The sequence below is a fragment of the Oryzias latipes genome, chromosome 11, assembly GCF_053564925.1.
Source record: "Oryzias latipes strain Hd-rR chromosome 11, Olatipes_Hd-rR_3.1".
In the NCBI taxonomy this organism is placed as follows: Eukaryota; Metazoa; Chordata; class Actinopteri; order Beloniformes; family Adrianichthyidae; genus Oryzias; species Oryzias latipes.
Genome location: NC_136247.1, coordinates 21,417,983 through 21,443,577, shown reverse-complemented (window position 1 = coordinate 21,443,577; position 25,595 = coordinate 21,417,983). Strand labels below are relative to the sequence as shown.

The window sequence follows — 25,595 nt, the reverse complement described above, 5'->3', positions numbered from 1 at the left end:
CACTGGGCTAGGAGTCATTGTCTTGACACTGGAGTAGGCCTCTCCTGTTTTGTTCTTTCACCACAGTCAATGTCTGCTCTTCCTAATCCAGGTTCTACTGGAGGTTCTTCCAAGGATAAAAAAAAAGACTATTAATAGAATGTCACCAGTCACTGTATTTATGCTAATAGGAGACTAGATGTATAGATCAACTTGGGTTTTAGTTGAGAGGCCTTCAACTCTCATCTGTCTGCCCAGCTGTTGGACAGGACAAGTTATAAAAAATAAATAAAATGAAATAAAATATAATAAAAGCATGGGTTTTAGTTGGATAGAATGTGTTCAAATAAAATTGACATTTGATCACAATTGTACTGAACCAGTTGCTTTTACAAGGCTGCAACTCAGTTGCATGGGAACTGAGATTTCTTTTTTTGTAAACAGAAACTAGGGACTAAAACCTTTTACTCTTTTTTTAAATAGCTTAGGAAACACTCCCTGTGAACACACAAGTTGCTTTTGTGTGATGAGTCTTCCGCTCTCACATTGTTTGTTTCTTACGCATACAAATTCTCTCCTACCACGTTCCCAAGCCACCTTCTGTCAAGTTTGTGTTTGCAGCACAGTCTGTATTAAAAGGATAAGCATTAAGAGTCAGTCAGAAGCATGCTTTCTTTCTGCAGATGTGCCAACAGAACTCAAGCAAGAGACTAGAATGGACCAGGTTTGAAGTCATCAGCCAGAGTCATCGACTCCATGAATGGATGATTGCAGTGTAATGCTGCGTTCACACAGAACGCGGTTGGCACGTCAAATTTGCATTGGACGCCTCTCTTTTGACACACATGAAATTCACTGCTTGACTCTCGTCTAAAAATGTGTTCATAAACTTGACACTCCTACAAGATGTCACTAATGGAACTATACAAGGCAAGAAATGATCAATAAAAACAAAAATGTCACTTCTGCATAGGTGTTAGACATAATGTAATGTAAAAGTTTTGATCAAAACAGTGAATATAAATATGCAGATCATCAGGTGTTGTGAAAAAGGGGTGGGATCATACAAGATTTCTCTTCAACGTTCTCCTTTTCAAGCACACTGCCTTGTTTCGTCTATTTTGAACTGTTGTGTTTATTTTCATCTGTGTTTAAAATAAAGAAATTTAAAGGAATTGAATGCAGGAGGAGCTATTGTCTAAAAGTTTTAGCCTCATTGCTACATAGAAGAACTATCTGTATATCTCATTTACAATGAATGGAAGACGCGGTAAGCACGTCTGTCGCCCAATTAGACGATTTACTGTCTCATGGCTTCCGGTTCCGGATTAATGAGCGGACGCATGTCGCCAGTCGGTAACTCTCACAACGATCGTCAAGCGACTCAAAAGTTGATTATCTCCAAAAGAGAGCTGACCATGGCCCTGAACAATACCCAAACAAAAACCGACGACGATGACGTTTAACAAATCCTTGATGACATCTAAGCTAAGCTGTATCCTTTCATGGAGAGAGTGGACAACATCTAATGGAGCTAGTAGAAGAGTTCCAAAGACTCAAAGCTCGAAACGAGCAACGAGGTAAACCCGGTTGAAATTCTGGAGAAAAAACTTTATTGATTTATTGGTACTTAAGGATTTCTAATGACCTGAAAATGTGTTGGTGAGGCATAGATATCTGGTAAAAAACAATGAACCAGATAATGATAAATCATGCAATGAAAATGGTTACGGTAGAACAGGGGTGGGATTATATAAATTTGCTTCCTTCCACTCCCTTTCAAGCAATCTTTGATTTAATGTCTAATTATCCTAAGATGATACGTCTTTGTATGAATGTAAAACTGCTGACTGTATTGTTTTGTGCATTTTTCTGGCTTTGATTGCTTCAAATAAACAATTTCAAATCAAATCAAAAAACATTAGTCCAAGTATGGAAAAAATTAAATTAAGAATAAAATGAGAGGATCCTTCTAATATTGTCTCAACACAAATAAGAACAATATCAGATCAGATCAGAAGGAGATTCATCAGATTTTCCTCCGTGTTGCTTTTGGACTCCATCCACTGATCGCGTCATAAACCAGGCCAAAACTGAGTCTCTAATCTGTTGATGCAACATGTCTTGTTTGAAAAAGTCCAGATATTTGAACATTGGATGGGCTGCAACGCCCAATCCTTGATTTGATGTGAACACAGCATAATGCACACCAAAGAGCAAGCACAACTCTATTGTGTCTGTAAAGTCCTAGGGTTTGAATTGAAGATACAAAAAACAAGATAATGCCGTGTTGCTGCTTTTGAGGACAAATGCCAAATTTGTGTAGATCAATGTTTTCTGTAGAGTTCTGATGGGACTAAGCGCAACCTGTCATTTCTACTGCGTGGTAGCACTGTGCCAACCAATCAAAAATTAACATCTCCTAAAAAGAACATAACAAGACACATCTATTAGATAGTTTCACATTTATTCCTGAGAACACTTGTTTTTTTAAGCTACCTAAGAAAAGCCCTTTTGCTAAAACACAGACTGATTGTCAGAATAAGACCTAAATATACGTATTTTCTAGGAAAGTAACAGAATTCGAAAGTGGTACATTGTACGTGCCATCCCTTTGTCGGAGTATTTTCTATCGAAGTGTGTAATGCAGCTTTTTTTTGGAGACTTGATCAGACAACAATTTGCGATTCCTTTCATTTGGAGGACAGCTGGAGAAATGAAGGCATGTGATCCAAATAATCCAAAACGAATCCTCTTTAGCATCATTATGTTATAACTGATCTGCAGTTTGCTGTGACTAAAAATAATAGCAGATCTCGGTTTGAAGCTTGCAAACAATAACGAAAATTAGCATCCAAACGAAAGAGAATAAACAGCATTAGGGAGAAACATTTAAGTAATTTGAGCTAATTTGTGTTTATACCTGAAAGGCAAGTATTTTTGAGATGTGTCAGGATCATAAAATGTAAAAAGTTTTTCATATCTTCATCCCAAATTTAATAATTTGCAACATATATTTTTTCATTAAAATCACATATTTACCTACTGAGCGACAAGGATTTATATTTTCTTTTGTTAGCTTTTCTTTATTTTTTTTCTTGACATGTCATTAAAATAAAGTCAAAAATACAGCAGATATACATATTTATATATTCCTTTAACCTCAGACAGTAAAGCTAGAAGAATCCTTTGTGTACTCTGGCTTTGATGACTGCTGTGAACTGCCAGAATTTTTTTTTATTTTGTCGAGGCTGAGACTGATCCGTTGTGTGAAGTCAAAAACAACCATCTTTTGAACAGTGACCTTCATGACGTATGTGGAGTCCGACGTTCCTTGTGGTTGGATAGATTTTATTTCTGTTGATTTCTGCTCTAAAGGCACAAGTCGGATCCAATGACTCGATCCCTTTTATCTTTCAATCCCTTTTATCCTTTTATCGTTCTGTTTCTTTTGATCTCAGAAACTCATTTCGGCTCATCCTCTACCGGGCATTTTGGCACAGAGTAGACCTCAGAATAGCTTTTTGCTTCTGTTGTTTGTTGGAAGTTATACTCTGATTTACCCCCAACAAGCTACAACCAAAAGGTGAAGCGTCTTGGTGCAGTTGCACTAAGAGCACTTGAATCAATCCAAAAGTTTTTTTTTCCTTTTAGTATCAAAAAAATGTATTATGCCAATGATGAAAAAATATTTTTTAGGTTATATGTATATAAATAGACATAAATTAAGTCATTTTCTTACCCTTGTTGTTTCTATGCCCTTGAATTCGGAGAACCATCATTATAATTATTGAGTTTCCTCCCCCACAACTAAAATATTTATGAGAAAATTTCATGAGTGTAAATGAAAATTCACTCTTTATACACTGCATTTTTTATGACGCATTCTCCCAAATGATGCATCCTTTTTTCCAAACACACGTTTTGAGACTAGCTCCGTTGGAATGTGTTTCTTTGTTGCAAACAAAAAGAGACAACGAGATTTTTAAGAAAAACTGAAAAGGCATCATTTTCATGCCAAAGAAGCACTTAACAGCTGCCTTATATTTAGTATATCTGAACATCTAAAGGAGCACCAAATTTAACAGTAACAAAGTGTATCACTGGAAGCTTTCCAAGCGACGAAGATATCCATAGCTTTATTAATATTTATGAGTAACACTGTCATGGTGGTATTCACATGAATCTATGTTTTTACAAAGTAGAATGTAAGAGTAGGAGGACGTTTTTGCCTGAAAAACATTCATTTTATTATAGGTGAAGGACCGAAGCCCCAGATTTTGAACTCCCGCTGGGAAGATGTGTGTGCACACAAGACAAGAGAGTCTCAAAAACACAAACACACCTTCAGGCTTCACATCCATGAGACAGTATGCATTTTACTTACATTAAGAAGAACATTAGAAAGAACATTAAGTTAAGTATGAATAAATGTGCATTGTTTAAAGCTTATGCAGACTTTGCAGAAGTTAAATAATATTTTAGTCACTACTGGAGGGAATAAATATGTATCCAGAGAGTTGCATGCTTTTTGAAAAGACATTAGGCCAATGCAAACATAAAAATAAAAAGATCCATCTGGTTTGTTTCAAATTGATACTACGTTCACACATAACGTGCTAAACACGCATTCTTGAACGCGCATTTAACATATGGTTTTCACTTTGGACCCAATACATACCCAATGCATGTTCACCACATACAGTTGGAAGAGGTTTGATGCAAAATGTTACAAGTGGTTGAACGCGCGTTTTCTTCGTCGAGCCCACAAAAATGATCAGAGAAACTTGCGTAGCGATGCATGAACATGACAGTTAAGTTCAAAAGGCGCATCTGCCCACGTTTACATACTTTCCATCGGAGGTGTAAGCTTGAAAGTGCGTTGCTGCTGGTGATGTGAATAAAGCTTAAGAGTTGAAAGCATTCTTGGAATGTTCAAGTCTAGTTCTAAGGGATTTTTAAGAACTTTCAATTGTCAGTTATTGCAGAGAATTCAAAATCACAGAGAATTACCATGGTTACAACACCACCTGACATTTGCAAAGAGTTGAGTAATTGCTTTTTTATGAACATTTTTCCAGCTTAGCAAACACTTGTAAAAAGGAAAGTGTGACGGTGTGGCACCGTCAGATGACGAGGGGGACCACACTGTGTTTTATTGTTTGTTTGTGTATTTGTATTTATTTAATGTTTTAACATGTTTCCTGTGACCTTCCTGTGGCCTAATGGAGAACACCGCCCGTGGGAGGGGCTTAAGGTTCATAAGGAAGTGTCACAGGAAGTGGATGAGGAGAATGACAGAGTGTGCTGTGTGCTGCATGGCCCTGCGTGCAGCAACTGTGTCGACAAATAAAGACAGATCCTCCTCACCTTGGCTCCTCTGCATCCTTTCTCGGCGGGACCCCGCCACATATGGTGTCAGAAGTGGGATCGCAGAGGGGCCACAAAAAGGTGAGGACGCAGCGGCGTGGTGGGGACAACGATTCCCGGCAGCTCAGCGCCTCCTCCGAGCAGTCCATCCTCTAAGGAAGTGGGGGTGGATCCGGGTGGCCTTGGCGGTGCTTCAGGCCTGGCCAGGGGCCCGGAAAGAACTACGGCGTCCAACTCGGCGCCCATGACGAGCGGCGGATCTCGCGGGCAGCAAGGGCGGACCGCCGGAGCACGGAGGCGGCCGGAGGCGGGACGGGCGCACCGCCCGGTTCCACTGCCGCCGATGGAGGCATTGGAGGCCTGCGCGGAGATGGACAGGGGGCGGACCGACGTCTGCCGGGCCCTCAGCGGAGTGCTCCGGGAGAGGCGCAACATCTCGCCAGGAACTTGCTGTCGGCGGCTCCGATCAGCTAAGGTGCCATCCGGGAGGAGACCAGCGGGGGCGTGTGGCCAATGGAAGGGCCTTTGCCGGGGCTGGGAACGACCGGAGCGGGCACCGAGGAGCGGATCTGAGGGGTCGCCGTCGTGGAGCAGCAGCAGCCCGTGCATCCATCCGACGCGACACGGGGATGTGTCTGGCGGTTCGGCGTGGGGAATGTGCGGCGGCGGACTGCTGAGTGGATTGCCGCACATCGTTAATCCCTCAGAGGAGGGGGATGGTGTGACGGTGTGGCACCGTCAGATGCCGAGGGGGGGCCACACCGGGTTTTATTGTTTGTATTTTGTATGTTATGATTACCACCTGTGGTGCCGCCTGGCTGGGATTGAGAGCAACGCCCCGTGGGCGTGGCATCCCACTTAAAGGTGAGCACTGCAGGTGGCGAAAAGAGAGGAGTGACAGAGTGCTGCATGCTGCATGGCCCTGCGTGGTGCTCACCGGGTCTTTAATAAAAACAGATCCTCCTCACCTTGGCTCCTCTGCATCCTTTCTCGGCGGGACCCGCCACAGAAAGTAAGTAGTGCAAAGCATGCAGAAGAGAACAATATAATGTTGAAAATAATTGAAGAACTATCTAGTTAAACAAATAGAAAAGTTCAATTTCTGTGTTAAACTGATAACTGTTAAAACCAAATTTTTAAATCCTCGCCTCACTTGTACGTATTTTATGAATTGGCTGGGAGAGGCTAAATTTGCAGAGGTGGCCATTAGGGATAACCCTTTATTCCCGATGGATTCGATCACACAACGGTCTGGCAGTTCTGTAATTTGGTCCCACTGGAAGTGTTTAAGAAGCAGATTGCTTCCAATCTATAAATGTGTGCGTGAATTTTTGATGCCGTTCAAGCACATCAAAAATTTTAATGCACAGTGATGCTAATCTGTCTTTTTTCCCCCTCCCTACTTTTTTTAACCAAGTATCTTATTGGTCTTTGCATTTATTTTGCATGCATCCTTTACCTACTTTTAGGCTAAAGTCAGAAAAATCCTCTGTCTGGCACATTTATAAAGATATTTCTCTTTTTCTCAATTTCTGCTGTTTTCTACAGGTTTAAGGGTTTTTGAATGTGTTCAACTGCATACTTCACAATTCCACTGTGTCACAAGTCTGCATCTCTCACTCTTAAACTGAATTTTTTTTATGTGAAACATGTCAAATTGTGGTTTTGGCACTCCTCAGAGTGTCAGCATCCCATGTATCTATGTGTCTAGGCTGCAGTGTGCCAGCACACCTTCCATGGGATTCTATATGTTTCACAGATGAAAAGATTCTGACTGCAGACAGCACGGAATAGAGTCACTGTTAAACACCAAGACAAAACACAGTGTTGGGAATGTTACTTAGTAACTGAATTACTTTTTAGTAAAATGTAAACAGTTACCAGGAAAAGTACCGTAACAGAAACAGAAGAGTCCTTAAAAATCTAGTTTTAAGACATTAATATGTATTCGTGTGTTTATAAGTCTTTATAAGACATATTTAAGATTCATGAGCATTTATTAGCATCTTATTAACTAGCACCTGTATGACATTTGTAAGGCATCTACAAATCATTAAAACTTAAAAGAAACTGGTAAAATATCTACAATAGAAGCTTATGAACACATGATTAATACTTTTCAATGTCTTGATTATCAATGAACATCGTATTAAGCATTAAAGTAAATTTTGTTTTACTATAAGTTAAAAATCTGACCATTTTTCACAAGTTAATTGAAATGAATTAAACACACAAGTACCAGTTTAAATGTCAGGTAGGGAGGTTGACGAAGGACCCAAAATGCAGAGACGAGGAGGCAGGTGGTTCGAAGTTCAAAGGGTTTAATACTCATAAAACTAAAAGCGCTGCTGAGCAGGGGAACCAAGCATAACAAACTGTCAGGGTAACAGGAAGACAGGGAATCAGACAGTCAGGGAAATGACAGTGTGGACCAGCACAAGAGGAAGGCAAAGACAAGACTTAAATACAAACAGAACTGACAAGACACAGGTGAAAACGATCAGGAGAGATCGGGACCAGGGAAGTAAAACTCAAAACTAACACATACAGGAAACCTTCAAAATAAAACAAGAAACAGAACTCAAAACATGACACAACAAAAAAAGAAGCAAAAACCAAGGCAAAACACCCAAACCCTGACAGTAAAACCTTTTATATTCAAGTAGTAAAACACATGTTCACAACAAAAGTAAGCATTTAAATAGCAAAGCGTGTTTATGGGGGTGGAAGGAATACTTCAAGGATCTCCTCAATCCCACTGACACCCCTTCTTTTGAGGAAGCAGAGAATGAGGACTTTGGGGTAAGGCTGTCTATTACCCAAGCTGAAGTCACTGAGATAGTCAAAGAGCTCCTCAGTGGCAAGGCGCCGGGAGTGGATATAGTCCGCCCTGAGTAACTCAAGTCCCTGGATGCTGTGGGAGGGTCTTGGCTGACACATCTCTGCAGCATCCCGTGGTAGTCGGGTACGGTACCACTGGACTGGCAGACAGGGGTGGTGGTTCCCCTCTGTAAGAAGGGGGACCGGAGGGTGTGTTCCAACTACAGGGGAATTACACTCCTCAGCCTCCCTGGGAAATTCTATGCCAGGGTACTGGAGAGGAGATTCAGGAACAATAGTGCCGTTTACGTCCTAGGCGTGGAACAGTGGACCAGCTCTACACCCTCTTTAGGGGGCTGCAGGGATTGTGGGAGTTCGCTCATCCAGTTGATATGTGTTTTCTGGATTTGGAGAAGGCACTCAACCTGGCTGGGATGAGGGTCAGCACCGCAAAATCTGCGGCCATGGTTCTTGAACGGAGAAAGGTAGTTTGACACCTCTCTGTAGATGGAGCGTTCCTGCCACAGGTGGAGGACTTTAAATATCTGGGGGTCTTGTTCACGAGTGAGGGAAGACCGGAGCGTGAGATTGACAGGCGGATCGGAGCGGCGTCCGTAGTTATGCAGTCGCTGTATCGGTCCGTTGTGGTGAAGAGAGAGCTGAGCCAAAAAGCAAAGCTCTCAATTTACCGGTCGATCTTCGTTCCAATACTCACCTATGGTCATGAGCTATTGGTCATGACCGAAAGAACGAGGTCCCGAATACAAGCGGCTGAAATGAGCTTTCTCCGTAGGGTGGCTGGGTGCTCCCTTAAAGATAGGGTGAGAAGCTTGGTCAAGCTTGGAGAGCTCGGAGTACACCCGCTTCTCCTCCACATCGAAAGGAGCCAGTTGAGGTGGCTCGGGCATCTAGTCCGGATGCCTCCTGGACGCCTCCCTGGAGAGGTGTTCCGGGCATGTCCCACTGGGCGGAGACCCCAGGGGAGACCCAGGACACGTTGGAGAGACTATGTCTGTCGGCTAGTCTGGGAACGCCTCTGGGTCCCCCCAGAGGAGCTGGAGGAAGTGGCTGGGGCGAGGGAAGTCTGGATATCTCTTCTTAGACTGCTGCCACCGCGACCCGGATAAGCGGAGTAGATGGATGGATGGATGGAAAGTTTAATCTGTTTAAAAGGACGGCGAAGCATCTTATGAGACTTTTTTGTAAAACATTACTTAGTAAAAGATTCTTTTTAATTGTGTATGTTGACCATTTTCTTCAATATTACTACTGTATATCATGAGTTGCATAGCATTACCATGGTTTTGAAATCCCCACTGTTCCAACACTAAATGAAAAAGCTGAGAAATGACTAGCGGGGCTGAGAGGTCATACAAAATGGGAAGATACTGTATGTATGTGACAGCAGTCATGTGGCTTAGCATCTGGTCCTTTCTAACCCCGTAACCCTGGATGGGAGAAGTAAGAAGAGAGGCAGAAAGGGGGCATGGTCAGGGTGCAAGAGAAACAGACGGCCGGGGTCAAAGACCAAAATGTTTAATGCTGTCCACTGCAGCACCATACTGAGGATAGAGCCAGGATTCAGCCATTGGAAATAAAAACTCCTAGATGGAAACTTAGATGTTTGGGTTTTTGCAATTGTCACTAAACTAAAATGTGTATTATCTTAGTTTGTTGTTTAGTTTAGTTTTGTTTCTAAACCTGCGCACAGTATGTAGAGCCTGTTAGTACTGTTCAAGTAATAATGGTGTGCTCCTTGCGCATTCCTTACATATAGCCTTACTGTTATTATTAAGAAAATTAGTCAATCAGAGCGTTGTTTTTTTTGTGTGGGCATCTTAAGGGTATCCTTATGTTTCACCTCCACACCCAGTGCGTGCAGACGTACCATAGTCATATGCTCCATTTTCATTGTCCTTTGAGGTGGCCGCATGAGCCTCAAGAAAACAGCAAGACAGACCTACTCTCCCCTTAGGATGCAGCCACCCTTGTCTACAACCCAAAAACCAGCAGCTTCCGTATGGGGTCAACCCTTCATACGGCTGCATGTGACAAAGACTTAATGAAAAAAGACTGAACATTGTTCAATCTCAACACAAGTCTCAGGCAGAGGTTGAGTCTTGAGTCCGTTTCCATGCTCTGAGACTTAAGTATGATCTAGGTCTGAGTCTTGAGTCGAAGCCAAAATCTCAGTTTTTTATATGGCTACCTAAAAATGAAAGTATGAAAAATAGCTACCACATTTCTTTGGCCTATTTACTGCTTCTTTTTTATTTTATTTTTTAAGCTAAAGACATCTCAGGCTTGTCAGCTTTTTACTCAAAAAGGGCAGTCTTAGAGATGACTTTTCCTGAAATGCCACTGCAAAAAAGGCACTTGTATATTCCCAGAACAGTCATTTGGCTTTGCAGTGTCTTTGGAGTAATTTTACTGCCAACCATAAAGGACCAATTCTCTTTTCAGTTTACTTGTTTTGTAGACGAAGTAGCCCAAAAAGAATGCCATTGTTGTGTTGGGGAAAGAAGATCATTTATATTATGACAGGCATGAGGGTGAGCAATGAAAAAATTGGGGTGGGGAGAGAGGAGAAGAGAAAAGAAGTGAGCTCAGATGTTAGGTAAGCAGGTGACAGTAGTTGCCTCCAGCTGTGAACTGAGTGCGCCCAGAAACAGCCTGACAGGGCCTGCTGGGGAAATAAGTCTTCTCTGGGAATAAATCTGACAAGCACACACATGCATTGAGGGGCATCTTGTGCACAAAAAAGACAAACACATACATCGGCAGACTGAACAAGAGTACAAAAAGACTCCTAAGGTGCAGGAATCAGGTAAGAAATATATCATTACTCAAGGAGAACCTGATCACCTGCAGAGCTGCGAAGCATCCATAAAACAACAGGAGAAAGTGTGGACGATTACAACTAATATAATTTTCCAAAGCCTTGATTATGACAACTTTTTTGCAATCTTTTCATAGCAGTAGTTGGGAACAGGTGAGGGAAATATAAAGTAGTCAAAAATATAAGCATAGCAGAATGCAATGGAGAGGTATTTGTTTGGATCAGTGGCTGTATATGAGAACTGGACCGAGTGAGAGTGATGTCACCCATAGCAAATGATTTCCAGCTCCAACAAAATGAAGTCTATTCAGTCACCATAATTTTTGTTCTTTTGTTATTTTTGCAAAATGGACAGGCCCAAGTTGGATCTGTGATTGGTCCCAGTCAGCCAATCGGGAGAGAGCTTGTTGGAAGTCCACACACTTACCTACGACTTATTTTCAACTTTGGCCTGACAAAAGGCATAACCTTATGAGGAAACAAAATGGATAAAACAGCAGTAACACAGAAAATCATGAAAATAATGAAATTATTAAACTCATCAGAGTCATAAAACTTTAAAAAACAAGTTACAACAACATTTTTCTTTAAAATGATCACTAAGATTCCTGTCTTTGAAATAAAAATGTCCATTCTTAGGGTTTTAAGAATCATTCCTGTCTCTTCTCTTCTATTCCACTGACTAAAAGGATAAAGAACCCAATATAGAGTTTGATCTAAGGACTGTTAATTAAATCAGTTTTGCAGAGCACATGTTGTACATGAGGGATAAAGTGTGCAAAAACTGGCTCAAATAAGGAGGAGAAAGGCCAAGGACAGTTTTAAAATCTACAGCAACCAATGGCTTTTACGTCAAGTGAATAAGGAAGTCCAATTTAGTGAAAAGTCGAGGGTACAGTGGTGGGTTTTGAAGGGAGCATTTGTTATTAATCGAATGGCAGAATGGTAGTTTTTTCAGCAAATGCTTATTGGTGTATCTGTAAATGACATTGCCATAATCAATCAAGGGGCGGATGGTCATTTGGACCCATGTTTTTCTGGCGGAGTAAGTGAGAGAGTAAATGGTCAATGTGGACTGAAAAAGATAAAGCAGAATAAATATCATGAACAAATATCGGGATGTGATTAGCAAGAACATGTTAGAAAAAGGTAGCAGATCAATAACGGTTATTTTGACAAATATATTGACTGAGTAATAGCGGTTTATTTCTCAATAGAAGTGTTAAGTATTTTAGCTTCTTGGAGCCTTTTTAGAACGCAATGGAAAAGGGGTCACTCGGTTCTCATATGCCGTCAGTGGTTTTGTTTGGTGTTTGTGACATCTGCCTGGGAACATGGACAAAAGTGTTTTCTCACACATGGTTTGAACAACAAACCTGAAAAAAAAAAAAAAAAAACACCTCATCCGTCTGCCTTCCATCTCCCACTTGAGTACCGCTGTGAATTTTTTATAAAGAGGAAAAAAAGATCATGTGTTGTTTTACACAATGCCTCTTAAAAGATTAACCAAACCAATTCAGGCACTTCTTATAGTTCAAAAATACATGAACTTCCATTTATAAGTTATGCTAATACACATCAGAGAGTTTAGGAGAGGAGAAGCAGCCATCTGTCAGGGGTGAATATACTCGGCTTCATAGATAGTTAATCAGTCTGCTGTGCAGTTGTGTTTTCTAAAATTTGTCTAAATAAACTGCTGAACAGCTGTGTTTCCTGAAACCTTGGAAAATGCTAAAATCTTAAATCGCCTCGATCTCCATGCCTCTAATCCACGGTTCAGTTTCATTTGATTCTGTGTGAAATATATAGTATGAAGCTGTAGATAACATTATAGTTTAAATAAACTATAAAGCAGTTTTTTTTTCAACTTCTGGAAGTTTATTTATTTTTATTTTTTTTTTGCGGGGGGGGGGACTGGAAGATCTCCTCAAAGACCAAGAGGGTCCTCCAGATAACTGGACAGCTGGAGTAAAGTAATTGGGAGGAAGGTACTTGTCGTCTGGAATGAGGAAAGCAGATAAGAAGAAGACTTGGTGTTGGAATGTAGAAGTCTGGGAGTTTGCTAAGAGGAAAAGGTTTACAAAGAATAAGTGGAACACTGAGAAAATGGAGAACAGCACCCAGAGGTAAAGGAAGATGAAGCATTAGGTGAAGGTGAACACCAAAGGGTGAATGAGGACCTTTATGACAAGGTGGATCTGCACAGGTTGGTGAGGCAGAGAAAGTGAGATGGGAGGGTTGTGTTGACAAGTAAAACGGAAAGATGGAAGGAGTACTTTGAAGGGATGATGACTGAATAATATCCTAGAGAACAAACAGTGGAATATGGGGCTTCTATTGAGCAGGAAGATGCAAAAATCTGTAAGGATAAAGGGAGTAAGGCATCAAAGAGGATGAAGAAATGAAAAGGCAATTAGTTCGGGAAAATGTGTGATGTTTGACAAAACAGTGTCTGCAAGAATAAAAGAAGAGATGTAAAAGGTTGTGGTGATATTGCTGGTTTAGTCATTGGCTCTCAAAAAGGTAAGAGGCAGATTTGGAGGTGTTGAGGTTATCTTTGGGAGTATTGATGGATAGGAGGAAGGAACACATTTCTGTGATAAATGCAGAGAAACCAGATTGAAATGGTTTGGACAGATGGAGAGGAGAGTCAATGACTATGTTGGTAAAGAAGGCTGAGGTTAAAGCTGCCTCGAAAAAGGTCTAGAGGAATACCAAACAGAAGACTTGTGGATCTTGTCAAAAAGGACATGAGGGTAGTTAGTGTGAGTGAGGAAGAAGCAAAAGAAGTCTACTTTGGTTAAAAGTACAACTGAAAATCAAATAATTCATTTGGCTGACACAACCTTGCCATGATCTAATCTGCAGAGCTTTTGTGATTAACAGCCTGCTCTTGTAAAAATAACGAACAACCTCATTACGGGTGTCTTCCCAGGCCTGTGCTGTTTTGTGCTGGTCTAGTAGTTCAAATCAACTATCAGTTTAGCACACAGAGTTGCAAAAAGTCATTAAAGCCCCAAGTGTATCCTTTCTCAAGGACAGCCAAGGAAGGCTTACTTGACCCATGACCATCTTAGGTGTTTCTGAGTCCACCACTATTCTCCTCTCACGTTCTTGTGCCAGCAGTCATGCATGTTTTTTATATTATTTTTTCTCTTAAAATGTGTTCATCGGTCAAAAGGGAGAAGCCGCTTAGAAACTGTCTTAGTTCATTTCTCATCAGTCGATGGGTTTGTTTCCCGCCCTCGTGGCTGTCAAGCGTTAGCACATATTTGTTGTCACACCCTCAGGGTAACACATGCTATCTCAGTGTGCCCAGCATATTTTTGTGCATTTTGAAGTTTGTGTGTGAGCCTGCACCGTCACACCTAATCAACATGCTCATGTCATGTCTGCTTCTAATTATCTTAGAAATAATAAAGAGGCTACGGAAGATGGATTTAGTCTGAGTGTTTCAGTCCCATGTGTGTTTTCATGTGACAGGTATAGATTTCTGCAGAATCCCCCCGTGTACTGAATGTCACCTCCTCATTATGCGGTTAATTTTTTTTATTGTTTATATTACTTTTTTTTAAATGATATAATTAAACTTCTAAAATGTATTTTCATTAATTCCTCTCCCAGTTGGATTACATAGAAAAACCGCCACACAGAACTTTCTATTCAGTTTAATGAATTATGACTAAATTCATCCCACTCCTGACACCATTCAGTTGCTTACATTAAACCAAAAGACCTTGGAGGAAAGAGCAATTGTGTATAAAAATCCTTTATGGATCCATGGGGCCCTCGAACAGCTGGAACTGCTATCTGGAGCGCAGTCTCCATTCCAATTTGCTTGGCAAAATTAACTCTTCTTTCAATTTAACAAGCCTGTTGATAGCAGAAAGAGCTCAGTGTGTGCAAGCTAAACTTTCTAAATATCATAGCCGGCAAATAAAACTCTGAAGCACATGAGTAGATTTGGCTCTGCCGCAATTTAAAAATGCCCTATTTATGTGGCAATCTGTGTGCAGGAATTAAATGTGTTCCCTGCTATGAGCAAAAAGCTCTCAGTACAGATTGACTGAGCTGCACCCTGCATGCAAGCATCTTTTTGCATTTGACACTTATAACAAATACAGTAAAAATGGAGGCTGGGAGTGGATGGAGGGAAGGAGAGAAAAAAAAAGATGAAGGAGGAAAGAAGAGAGATGGCAAATGTGGAGTGAAAAAGAGTTGGCAATTGCAAATTCATTATAGGTGGAGGTCAGGAGAGGATGGAGGAAGGGAATAAGAAAAGGGTATTAGAAAAGAAGTAGGGGGAATGTGGAATGACAAATGCCTGAGCGAAAAGCATAGCAAAACATCTAACATGCCAAAAAACGCTTACGCCTGTGCTTGATAGACTACTTCCTAACATATATACTGCAGGTACAAGTGCAAACACTAGTTTCTATACCTGCTTTTTCCTGTCCAGTGTAATTGGGGTGCTGGCATCCAGCCCAGCTGTTATTAGGTGAGAGGCAGAGTACACCCTGGACAGCTTGCCCGTTTGTCACAGAGAAAAAACGAACCACACACTCATGCATGCTTACCCTCATTGCTACAGTCAGACCACAAGCACAGGTAAGTCTTACATGAACGATTAGCGCCTTTCAGATGAACCCCTAAGACATGGTGACAGGGAAGTGAATAGTTCAAGTTGGGGAGCTCACGGAAATGAATGCGTTAACACTGGTTTATGTCACATTTATTGCTAAGTGGTTACTTAGCTTTCTTAAGCAAATATTTGTTTAAAAACACATCTTTTTGCCATTAAGAAATATCTAAAAAGCTGCAATTAAGCCGATACTTGGTGCATTTATGTATAGTGTTCCCTTGATATTTTGTGGTTCACCTTTCGGGGTCTGGCAGAGTGGTTTTAGTGCAATTTTGCATCTTTTTTTAACGGCACACTGGGTTCTTCTGATTGGCTGTAGAGCCTCATCACTCAATCTCCCCCATGTCGTGTCTCCTCTAGAGAATGCATTTAACCTTCCGAATCTACATAAATCTTTGATTGCGATCAGATGTTTAATTTCATTCTATACTACTGAACTTATTTTTCTGCAAAAGTTTGAACTTTCAGAGCTTAAACAAGAGAGAACATTGTGAGAATATTCATGTCTGTAAAGTGTGCAATAAGGGATTAAAACAACTACCGGTATAATAATTTTAAAATAAAACCCACTTTGTAGATTTTGTAAATCATAAGTTATTTTTAGAACATAACTCCTGCCATAAACAAGGGAGCAATATACACTCAATTAGTAAAAAGCGATTCACGAGCAAAAAAATGTTGTTAGATCATCTGTAACCCTTGTGCTATTTTAGATGACCCCACCCTTACATTGACGTGTTCTCCCTACCATGACAAAGGTAGATAAAGGTGGAAAGATTTCATGTAATCCATGGACACCAGGGAAGATCACAAATCATTGAAGAAAAAAGGTTCAGAGCACTGTCTAGTGGGTCTAGATGACCCAACTCCCAACGTTAAAGTGCCTAGGATAGCGCAAGGGTTAGGGACATGGCTTCTTTTTTTTATTTTGCACAAGATGTACAGCCATCTCTTGAACTGTTTTTTTACCGGTTGACTAACTGATTTGTAATTTACAATAGAACAGAATAAAACAGAAATGTAGTATGACAGACTCAAGGAAACACCATAGAAAATCACAATACATATAGAAGAATTAAAATACAAGAAAGGCATTCGTTATTAAATTGATCAATTCAAAAACTCAGGGCTGATAAAGGCGTCCATACATTGGAATCACTAAATTGGAAACTGGTAACAAAGAGTGCTGTCCCTGATGTTGTTGAGGGTTAGAATGATTACATTCTCTGAAGTCTTAAAATGTAAAATAAAACCATGAATAAGATTTCTTCAAAGAGCTTGAAAAGTGTTAATTTAGCAGACCGTCAGTATGTACAGCTTTGTTGGTATTTTTTATATGAAAGAACAAAAAAAATAAGAGTAAATATGGTTGTCTTTGTAACAGCCCTCAGTGTGCCGGGAAAAAAAAAAGATTTCTAAGTAATGACAGCATTAAAAGAAACAGAAAGATTCTATGATCTCTACAGTTATAACACAAGTTTGTCACATGTTTAAATATTAAAGCATTTATGACTTATAAAATTTAACCAGAGGATCTTTAGTGATAACTGTAAAAACCTTTGGGCAAGCTCTAACAAGAAATTGCAAAAACAAATCCTTGGAGCACATTATGGGAAAGAACACCAGGTCAAATGATCTGAAGCCAATTAAGCAGGTTTTTCATACACTGAATTCAAAACTGCACCAAGAAAATCCCCCAAATACGCAGCATCTGAAGTTGGCTGGAGAAAAGCCCTGCCTAAATGACTCCAGGGAGAAAAACAGCAGCTGATGATGTTCTTGGAGAGAACTGGAAAGGACTTGCGCCCAATCAGGAAAAATAACAGTCATGTGTGTAACTATGTTGCTATGTTGAGAGACAAAATGCTTTGTCTCTCAAAGAGCTGAATTTGTGTTTTCTTTGTCTATATCCTTCAACACAATCACCGAAGAAATTAAGTTGATATTTTCAAGATATAAGCTGCATCTTTTTATTTGATTAACATATCTGATTAGGGCTGCACAATATGAGGAAAAATTGCGATGTGCGATATTAGTGATGAATTCGACATGATACGTGAACAAGTAGCAAAACAAAAAACAACCATTACATAATTCCCATATCACAGCAACAGTTTTATTTTGAGGATAGTCAATATGACTTAAATGGTGTATACTTATAAAGCACTTAACTACCTTTTTAGAAGGCCCAAGGCACTTCACATTCACAGTCCAATTCACTCACACACACACACACACACTGATGAACACTGGCACCAACCTATAACCACCAGGAACAATGTGGGGTTCAATGGCTTACCCACTATGACACATGGGCAGGCAGGGTGAAATCAAACCTGCAACCCTCCAATCAGAGGTCGACCACCTTACCTCTGCACCACGAACCAAAGAAAAATGATCTAACCTTTCCGGAAGTACTGGCCAAAACTAATATGGACAACAATTAACCCTTTTGCTATCCAAGGCACTTTAACATTGGGAGTTGGGTCATCTAGACCCACTAAACAGTGCTCTGAACCTTTTTTCTTCAATGATTTGTGATCTTCAATGGTGTCCATGGATTACATGAAATCTTTCCACCTTTGTCATGGTAGGGAGAAGACGTCAATGTAAGGGTGGGGTCATCTAAGATAGCACCAGGGTTAAGAGCAATGTAGGTAGTGTGCACTTAGGCATTTTGGAAAACATTATGGTTTCTCTGTCAAGGCATCACACTATGGCAAGTTCTTGATAAGGAAAACCAACATGTTTTCTTTGCAAGGTTTTAAACATGCGGGCTGACGTGTTCCTATGTCTTCTGTTGTACTGAAAAGTCTCTCTGAAGGTGAACTACTGCCATGTTTTCAGAGATGGTTCCTTGCAAGCTTGCTAATATGTGGGAATGTCATTTGGTGAAGTTTCCTCCATCCCTGGGGGTATTCCTCACTGTCTACGACCGTGGACAGCAAGAAGCTATTAAGCACAGCTTCTATAGTTTGTGCATAAAAGAGGACGTAGAGAGTGGGAAAGTCCTGACAAAACTGTCCCGTGACTTTGCTTTCTTCAGGAGAGCATCGGGTGTTAAGGTAACAATTTATCAACATGTTTTTAAAATTAAAACCCAATAACAAATCACGTTCAAGTAATAAAAATTCCAATAAATAAAAGTAGATGGTGTTGCAGTAAATGATGGTTAATGCAGAGGTAGGTGTAAAGGGAACTAAAATTAAAGGTGGGTTAAATGTGGACAGGATGGAGTAACAATGCCAAACTGATAAAATGTGTAAAACAAAGACAGAAGTGTATCTAATTTTTGGAAGACACAGATTAGGAGTAATCAATATCAAAGTTGGGGGCTGTTTCAGCACCCCTTTAACATCCCTGCATGACTTCCTAAGTCTCGGCTGCCCTTCTTTTCCCCCCTTTTTTCTGACTCCCTCTGAGTCAAAGTATTTATGTGATCAAGAGCTGACTCTGCCACAGACACGTCTTTCTCCCCAAGAACCCCGCCATAAGCCACAGGATTAAATGTGCGTTAGAGAGCCTGTGCTGTGCTAATGCTTAGTGTGAGATTACTCGCTGGGCTGCAGAGTGCACACAGTGTGCTAATTGTCCAAATGCATGTGTGTGAGAAAGACAAAACGCTTGCCAGCCACAAACTGTATCAGTTGTACACAGAATATCAATGGACAACTGACAGTCGGGAGAGTGATGACCAAAGTGCTCAACCAGTAACTAGCCTAGACAAATGATTATCTGTGCCATGTTAATGGAAAGCATCAATCAGTTACCAATGATCAGCATCAGGGTTGCCAACTGCCCCAATCCATCTCTGGTATTCAGTGGCGGGGTAAAACACCGGTTAAAGAAGTGTGTTGCGGTGGCTGGCTGCTTGTGCAATTTAACACTGATGACTAGCATTAAATTACTTGACGCTACCAGGGGATTATGATTAAATTTCAATTTAGCCCATGTTGCAAGAACAAAGAACTGCATTTCCATGGTTCATCAATATAAATTAAATTAAGTATTTTTATCCTTCTAGGTTAATTGCACGGCCACATGCTGAAGACTAGCCTCAAGTCAGTGGCAATCCTTCTCTTTATTGACGACCAGGGCTAGATTACCTGGCTGTCGGACTAATAAGAAGTCCTCTTTGATTTTTTTTTTGATTTTTTTGTTGGACCTTTGATTCTGTACTGCCAAAGAGCCATATGCTGGCAGTAAAACTCTGTTTTGAGATTATAGTACAGACACGGGGCTGAGAAAGAGCTTGAGAAAAGAATTTGATGCAAATGTGCAGGTTTACAGGTTGAGCGCAGTCCTGCCTCTCATTCTGACACACTAAGTGGAATACATTTAGTTCTGAGAGATGGCAAAAAGGTGTAAGTATGTGTGTGGGATGGCTCCACCTGCATGTTTGCTGGGTAAATTAAGCCTTGGGAGCCACAGGACCGAGCTGACAGATGAAATGAGGTAGGAAGGCATGACAGCAGAGGGAAAAAAAATTGGAGAGAAAAGGAAAAATACAGGAGCAAGAACATTAGGGGGTAGAAGAAGAGAAGTGGAGTTAAGCTTGGAGTGGAAAAGATAAAAGGGTTAAAATGGAGATTTGAGATGAAAAACATAGATCATTGAGGCAAACAGGTGATCATTATTCAACTATTTCTTTATGGGTGGGCTTTACATTATGCATATTTGCTTACGTTTTTTATGCTATTTTCTTTTAAAAGGACTGCTCTCATAAGTTTTAAGACAAAGTCTAAAGGAACACTAACAACTTATCTAAGACCTTGTATTCTAAAAAAGACCCAACTTTTGTGTCTTTATGTCAAAGGTATTAATCAAAATAAGATAACTTTTCTTACTTTACCAACAAGACCACTGGAAGATCAGGGTTCCATGTCAAGACAATAATTGGTTCATGGTTAGTTCCAATTGTCTTCATTGTTGATAAAGGCTGTCTGCAGGTGGAAAATGGATAAACCTGTACAGGGCAGTCCGCTGGCCCGTACAAAATATCAGGGTCATAGACCATTCTACAGCAAAAATGTTCATGCACATGTTTTTGTACAGGTATGCTGCAGATGACAGATCGTAGTGGACACTTAGACAACACGGAAGGGTAAAGAAAGTAAGGGTAAGTAAGTGAGAAGCAGGTGTTTTGTATGGATTTTTCATATTTTCAACCCTTCGCAAACACTGTGCAATGTGTGTACACACCTGGAGATTAGAGAATTAGAACATAACTTGTGTGGCCATACTATGGGCAATTACTTATTCCATACACACACCCCGTGCGTGCAGCATTTGCTCACGGTCAGTACGGAGCCAGTACTCCACCTTACTAACGACTAGAGTACTGAGTTTAGGGCATTGTACAACAGCAACACCCTTTCATCATAAGGGTGTGCAACTTACACTATCCTTATGAATACTTTACAATACACTTCCTACACGCCCAACAATAATGCATTTTATTTTCAACATTGTCCCTTGAGGTGGTCACATGAGCCTTAAGGGAACTGTAAGACACACATGCATTTCCCTTAAAATGCATCTGCACATCTCTAGACCATTCATGGGCTTGGACAACCCAAAAACTACACAAGACAGGTTCATGTGACTATGGCTCTACCCTCCACTTTCTGGCAGAGCCGACTGTACTAATAAACGTTATTCTTTTTTTACAGATTTAATAGATGTGCTCTATATCTGTAACATTAACAACAATTTGACCTTGTCTAGCTTAAGAAATATGTGTTTTTTTTGTTTGAACTGTTACCTTGATGTTAAAGACTGAATGTTTTCGAAATGCAATATTTTCAGTGGCCCCTTAGCGATTTCATGTTAATTACAGAAAATGTTTTTTTTCCTGAATTTGAAACACTTTCTTGCACTTTTATAATTGATATGTGAGAGTTCAAAAGCCCTTTAAATTTGTGCCTAACATCTAAGAAGACATCACTTACCACAAATTAAATTCAATGCTTCAGATTCACAAGTACATTCAGATTTTTACTTGTCTCTTTTTATCTCTTTTATCATTTTCCTTTATTTGCATCTCTACAAGCACTGGTGATTGCATAGTTTTTGTTCCAAGACTCTGTCATTCTAGTGTGTAGGTGTGCTGACTCAAATCCACAGCCCATTTTTCTATGATACGTATGTTAATTAGGTCAGAGCCACTAAATAATCCTAAAATAAACAGGTAGAATGTTTTCTTTTGACTGCTATGGACAAAATACTGTATGTATGAAAGATGTAAAAGTGATGTCACTCATGTGGGACGGCATCGTGACAATACACATGAGATTGAGGATGACCCTTCAAATTAAGCAGCTACACAGCTGTGTCTTTTATGAACCTATTTAAGTTGTTTAAAGTCACACTCCAATAATCTTTTGATATATTTTAAGTGTTGTGGTCTTTTAATTACAATTATTCCATTTTAAGGCTAAATGAAAAACCCTGTGTCGTATTATAGGTTTATGCAGAGAGGTAGGAATTCATCCGAAATTTGCCTCAGAGTTGTAGTACTGTTGACTTCCCAAAGTGAGCCCTACTTAATTCCCCATCATCCCTATGTTTACACACTCTCCCCTTAGTTTACAGCCCCTCATACCCCCAACCTAAAATCACCGGTGCAACAAAAATACAGAGCAATACTGGAGCTATGCAGCTGTACAATCCTGAGCCAGATACCAGCTCGGATGAAGAAAACGAAGACGTACAGTACAAACCAAAAGTCTGGACACACCTACTCATTCAAATGAATGGGAAGGTGTGTCCAAACTTTTGGTCTGTACTGTACGTGGATCTAATCGTCTACTAGTGGATGCATAGGAATGGACTGGAGCAGGGAGCTTGTGGCTTGCCGTTTTTCTTTTTTTATCTGCTCCTGATTCAAAACGATTTGAATAAATACTTTGATCATAATTTTCTTTATACATGTGCTCCATCATGAGAAAAATGTTACAAGAACATGTGAAAAAAAACACCAAAAAGATGTTTTTCATTGGAGTGGGTCTTTATGAAATCTCATTAAATTGAATATTTGTGTCAGATATCAACCCTAACCTCCAAACATGGTGTACCTCTGATTTAAAGGCACAGTCTGTAGAAGAGCTGATATAAATCACAATAGGCTGTGAACCGAAAATTTATGCAAAATGATGTTAAGGAGTTGTCAGCTCCATCAGACCAGGGGTGCTTTGATGTAAGTCCAAGGGCTGATGACGGAAAATGTTGGGAGTTGGGAGCAAGAATATGGTAAGTTCAGAAACAGGAAAGGGGATTTAAAAAAAAAAAAAAGATTGAGTCGCACACACAAATAAAAAAATAAATAAAAATATACTGAGCTGGGTTATAGATACAGCCAATTTATTTCAATCAAAAGAAGAAAGTGAGGGGAGGGGAAAGAAGGAGCACAAGGACAAAACACTGAGTGTGTTCTATAGAGAAATGGGGAGATACTACCATTATATAACATCTTTTGACTGACACACAATAAAAGAGAATAAATGGGAATGCTGGTGGAGATTTAGGGACAGAGTGCTGCGTAAGGCTTGGGCCTCATCACTATAAACAACTCACGTTGCCACCCCTCACATATACACACACTCAGACACACACTCACTTTGGCATAAGCAACTCACGTTCGCTGCCACAGCCCAAGAGCTACCGCAAGAATATTTATTGGCTACCAGCTCAATGGCTGTATTGAAGGGAAAGATGGGAGGGGGGCTGAAGAGGGGGGAAAACCAGGAAAAAGAGGGTAAGAGGCTACCCCCCCCTCCCCTCCTTTCACGCGCGCCCGCGCGCGCCTCACCACCACCCTCTCAGTCTCTTCCGTCAAGCTCCGCAACATCGCGCATCCACATTTCTAGCTATCCACGCACGCGCACGCATATGAAGACATTAAAAGAGTTTTTTTTTTGTCAGTCAATCAGGAAAAAAATTTGTCTGTGGACTGAAGTAAAAAAAAATTTTTTTTTAAATCAAATAAAAAGGGGGCTGTCGCATCTTCTTACCTTCCGCTCGCAAAGACAACGAGCTCATAACGAGACTCCACAGAAAACAGCGCATCGCCGTCATTCTCCCTTTCGTTCCTCGCGCTCCTGTCTTCGCCGTCACCCTCTGCGTCCTCCTCGAGAGGTGCGCGAGACAGCGGTCCGCGCCGCTATGAGTCAGGTTACTAACACCCATGCATCCTCCGTGAGCCGAGCGCGAGCCCTCTAAGCTCTCACCGGGCCGCATGCTGCCTCACATCCAGAAAAAAAAGGGGGAAAGATAGTGAGAGAGAGAGAGAAAGAGGGGAGGGGGGACACCCGCGTGCGTTTTCTTTGCCTCCCCCCCTTCAAACATAGACTGGATAAATCCTTCAGATCCGTAAAGATGAATTCAGCCCACAGACAGACGCAGAGGGGGCAGCGGGGGCTGGCGCACAGGTTGTCTTTCCGCCAGCGATGATTGTCGTCAGTCAGTGGCTTATGTCTCTGTTCCCTCCTGCTCCATCCCAAAAAAGTGATGCAGAGGGAAGGGAATCTTCAAACCCACACTTCCATGCCCCTTCATTCTGAAGAATTCAGCCTTTTTTTCTTCTTCTTTATGTATTCCCCAGTCTGTGTCGTGTTGCAGCCTGTATGTGCTCCTCCCGTCCTCAACGACTACAATTCAATGAAGAAATGTATAAAAACCGCACTTGTCTTCTTCCTTCATTGCGTTTTTTCCCCCGCACCAGCGTCTCAAAAACGGTTCTGGATTTTTTTTAGAATAATCGTCCTCTTGCATCTGTGAAATCTTCCTCTTCTTCCTTCCACCCTCTCACAAACTGCGGGAACTGAGCATTTTTACCGCCTGAAAGAGGAGAGATTCATTACTTTATTCACTCTCTGATTCGTCTTTCCAGTGAGCATCACTTGTCATTCCTTCCCCGTGTTCTGGAGCCCAACCAGAGATGCATCATTAGGTTTGAAACAATCGCTTAGTTCACTCTAAAGGTCCAAAGAGTTTGAGAAATGAATTTCAAAAATAGTCAGCACAAAGATCCCTTTTGTAGTCAGGAAGCGGAGGAGATGCGCAGCTTTCCCCCCCGTGCGCGGTGCGCTCTCCACGGTGCGTCTCTTCCCTCTGCCTCCGGTACAGGGATGCTACCTTCAAGAGATCCTGGTACGCTGAGTCCCAGCTGCTATTCACGTGGTCATTGACGAAAGGAATGGAATAAAACGCGCCTTTGTAGAGCCCGGATGACTTACTTCAAACATGAATCCGATAGAATTCCATTGGGATTAATGACAGACTACTGATGACCTGCAGGGAGGCAAAGATACACTTTTCAATTTGTGGGTCATGCTGTGGTAAGGAATCCAAATATGATTGGTTTATTACACAGGGACGCAGCTGCAGGGGGGCAGCTGCCCCTCCAACGAAAAGCTTCTGCCCTTCCACGTGTCTTTCAATTGTTGAGTCAATTTAATTATTGTCGGCCAAAATCAAGAAATCATCAAATACGAGCTTCTGTGAGCATTAGCAACGACTAAAGGCATTAAAACAGCTAAACGAACTGCAATTTAAATATTACGAAAATAATAAAACTGTTTGAAATATGTATTTTGGATCCTCTCATTTGTAATGACCTTCCCTTCTGCTCATTTGTCGCCCTTCCAGAGTCTTTTGCCCCTCTCTTGTTCCAACTTATAAAATGTTCTAGTTCTCCTCAAAAAAAACTAAAAGTTCACAAAAAGGCCTTTAAAAAAATAATAAGCAAATAACAAAGTAGAAAACCTTTTAAGTAGGCTCATACTAAGCTTAAAACACTTGAGTTATCTCTTTAAACCAATGATGTCAGGAGTTTTTGGGTTACGTTTTTAGTCCGAATCACAACTCAAATCTCTTAATGCAAAAACACATTAAAGATCACAACAACAATTGAAAAAGCAACACAAATAATAAAGAAAACCAACA

General features: G+C 40.8%; 1 protein-coding gene across 9 annotated transcripts in view; it reads right to left on the bottom strand.

Annotated features, from left to right (window-relative positions):
* csmd3b (CUB and Sushi multiple domains 3b) overlaps window positions 1-24,836 on the bottom strand; it is a 478,594-nt gene extending 453,758 nt beyond the window's left edge. For 6 of the 9 annotated variants that reach the window (XM_078954981.1, XM_023959653.2, XM_078954982.1 and 3 more), the window contains exon 1: window positions 23,663-24,781. In XM_078954981.1, coding sequence (XP_078811107.1) covers window positions 23,663-23,888 — 226 coding nt within the window. In that variant the 5' untranslated portion in view covers window positions 23,889-24,781. Of the gene's footprint in view, window positions 1-23,662 lie in introns of all 9 variants that reach the window. The other 3 variants (XM_078954985.1, XM_078954986.1, XM_078954983.1) reach the window with 2 other exon arrangements.
* Window positions 24,837-25,595: the final 759 nt, after the last annotated feature.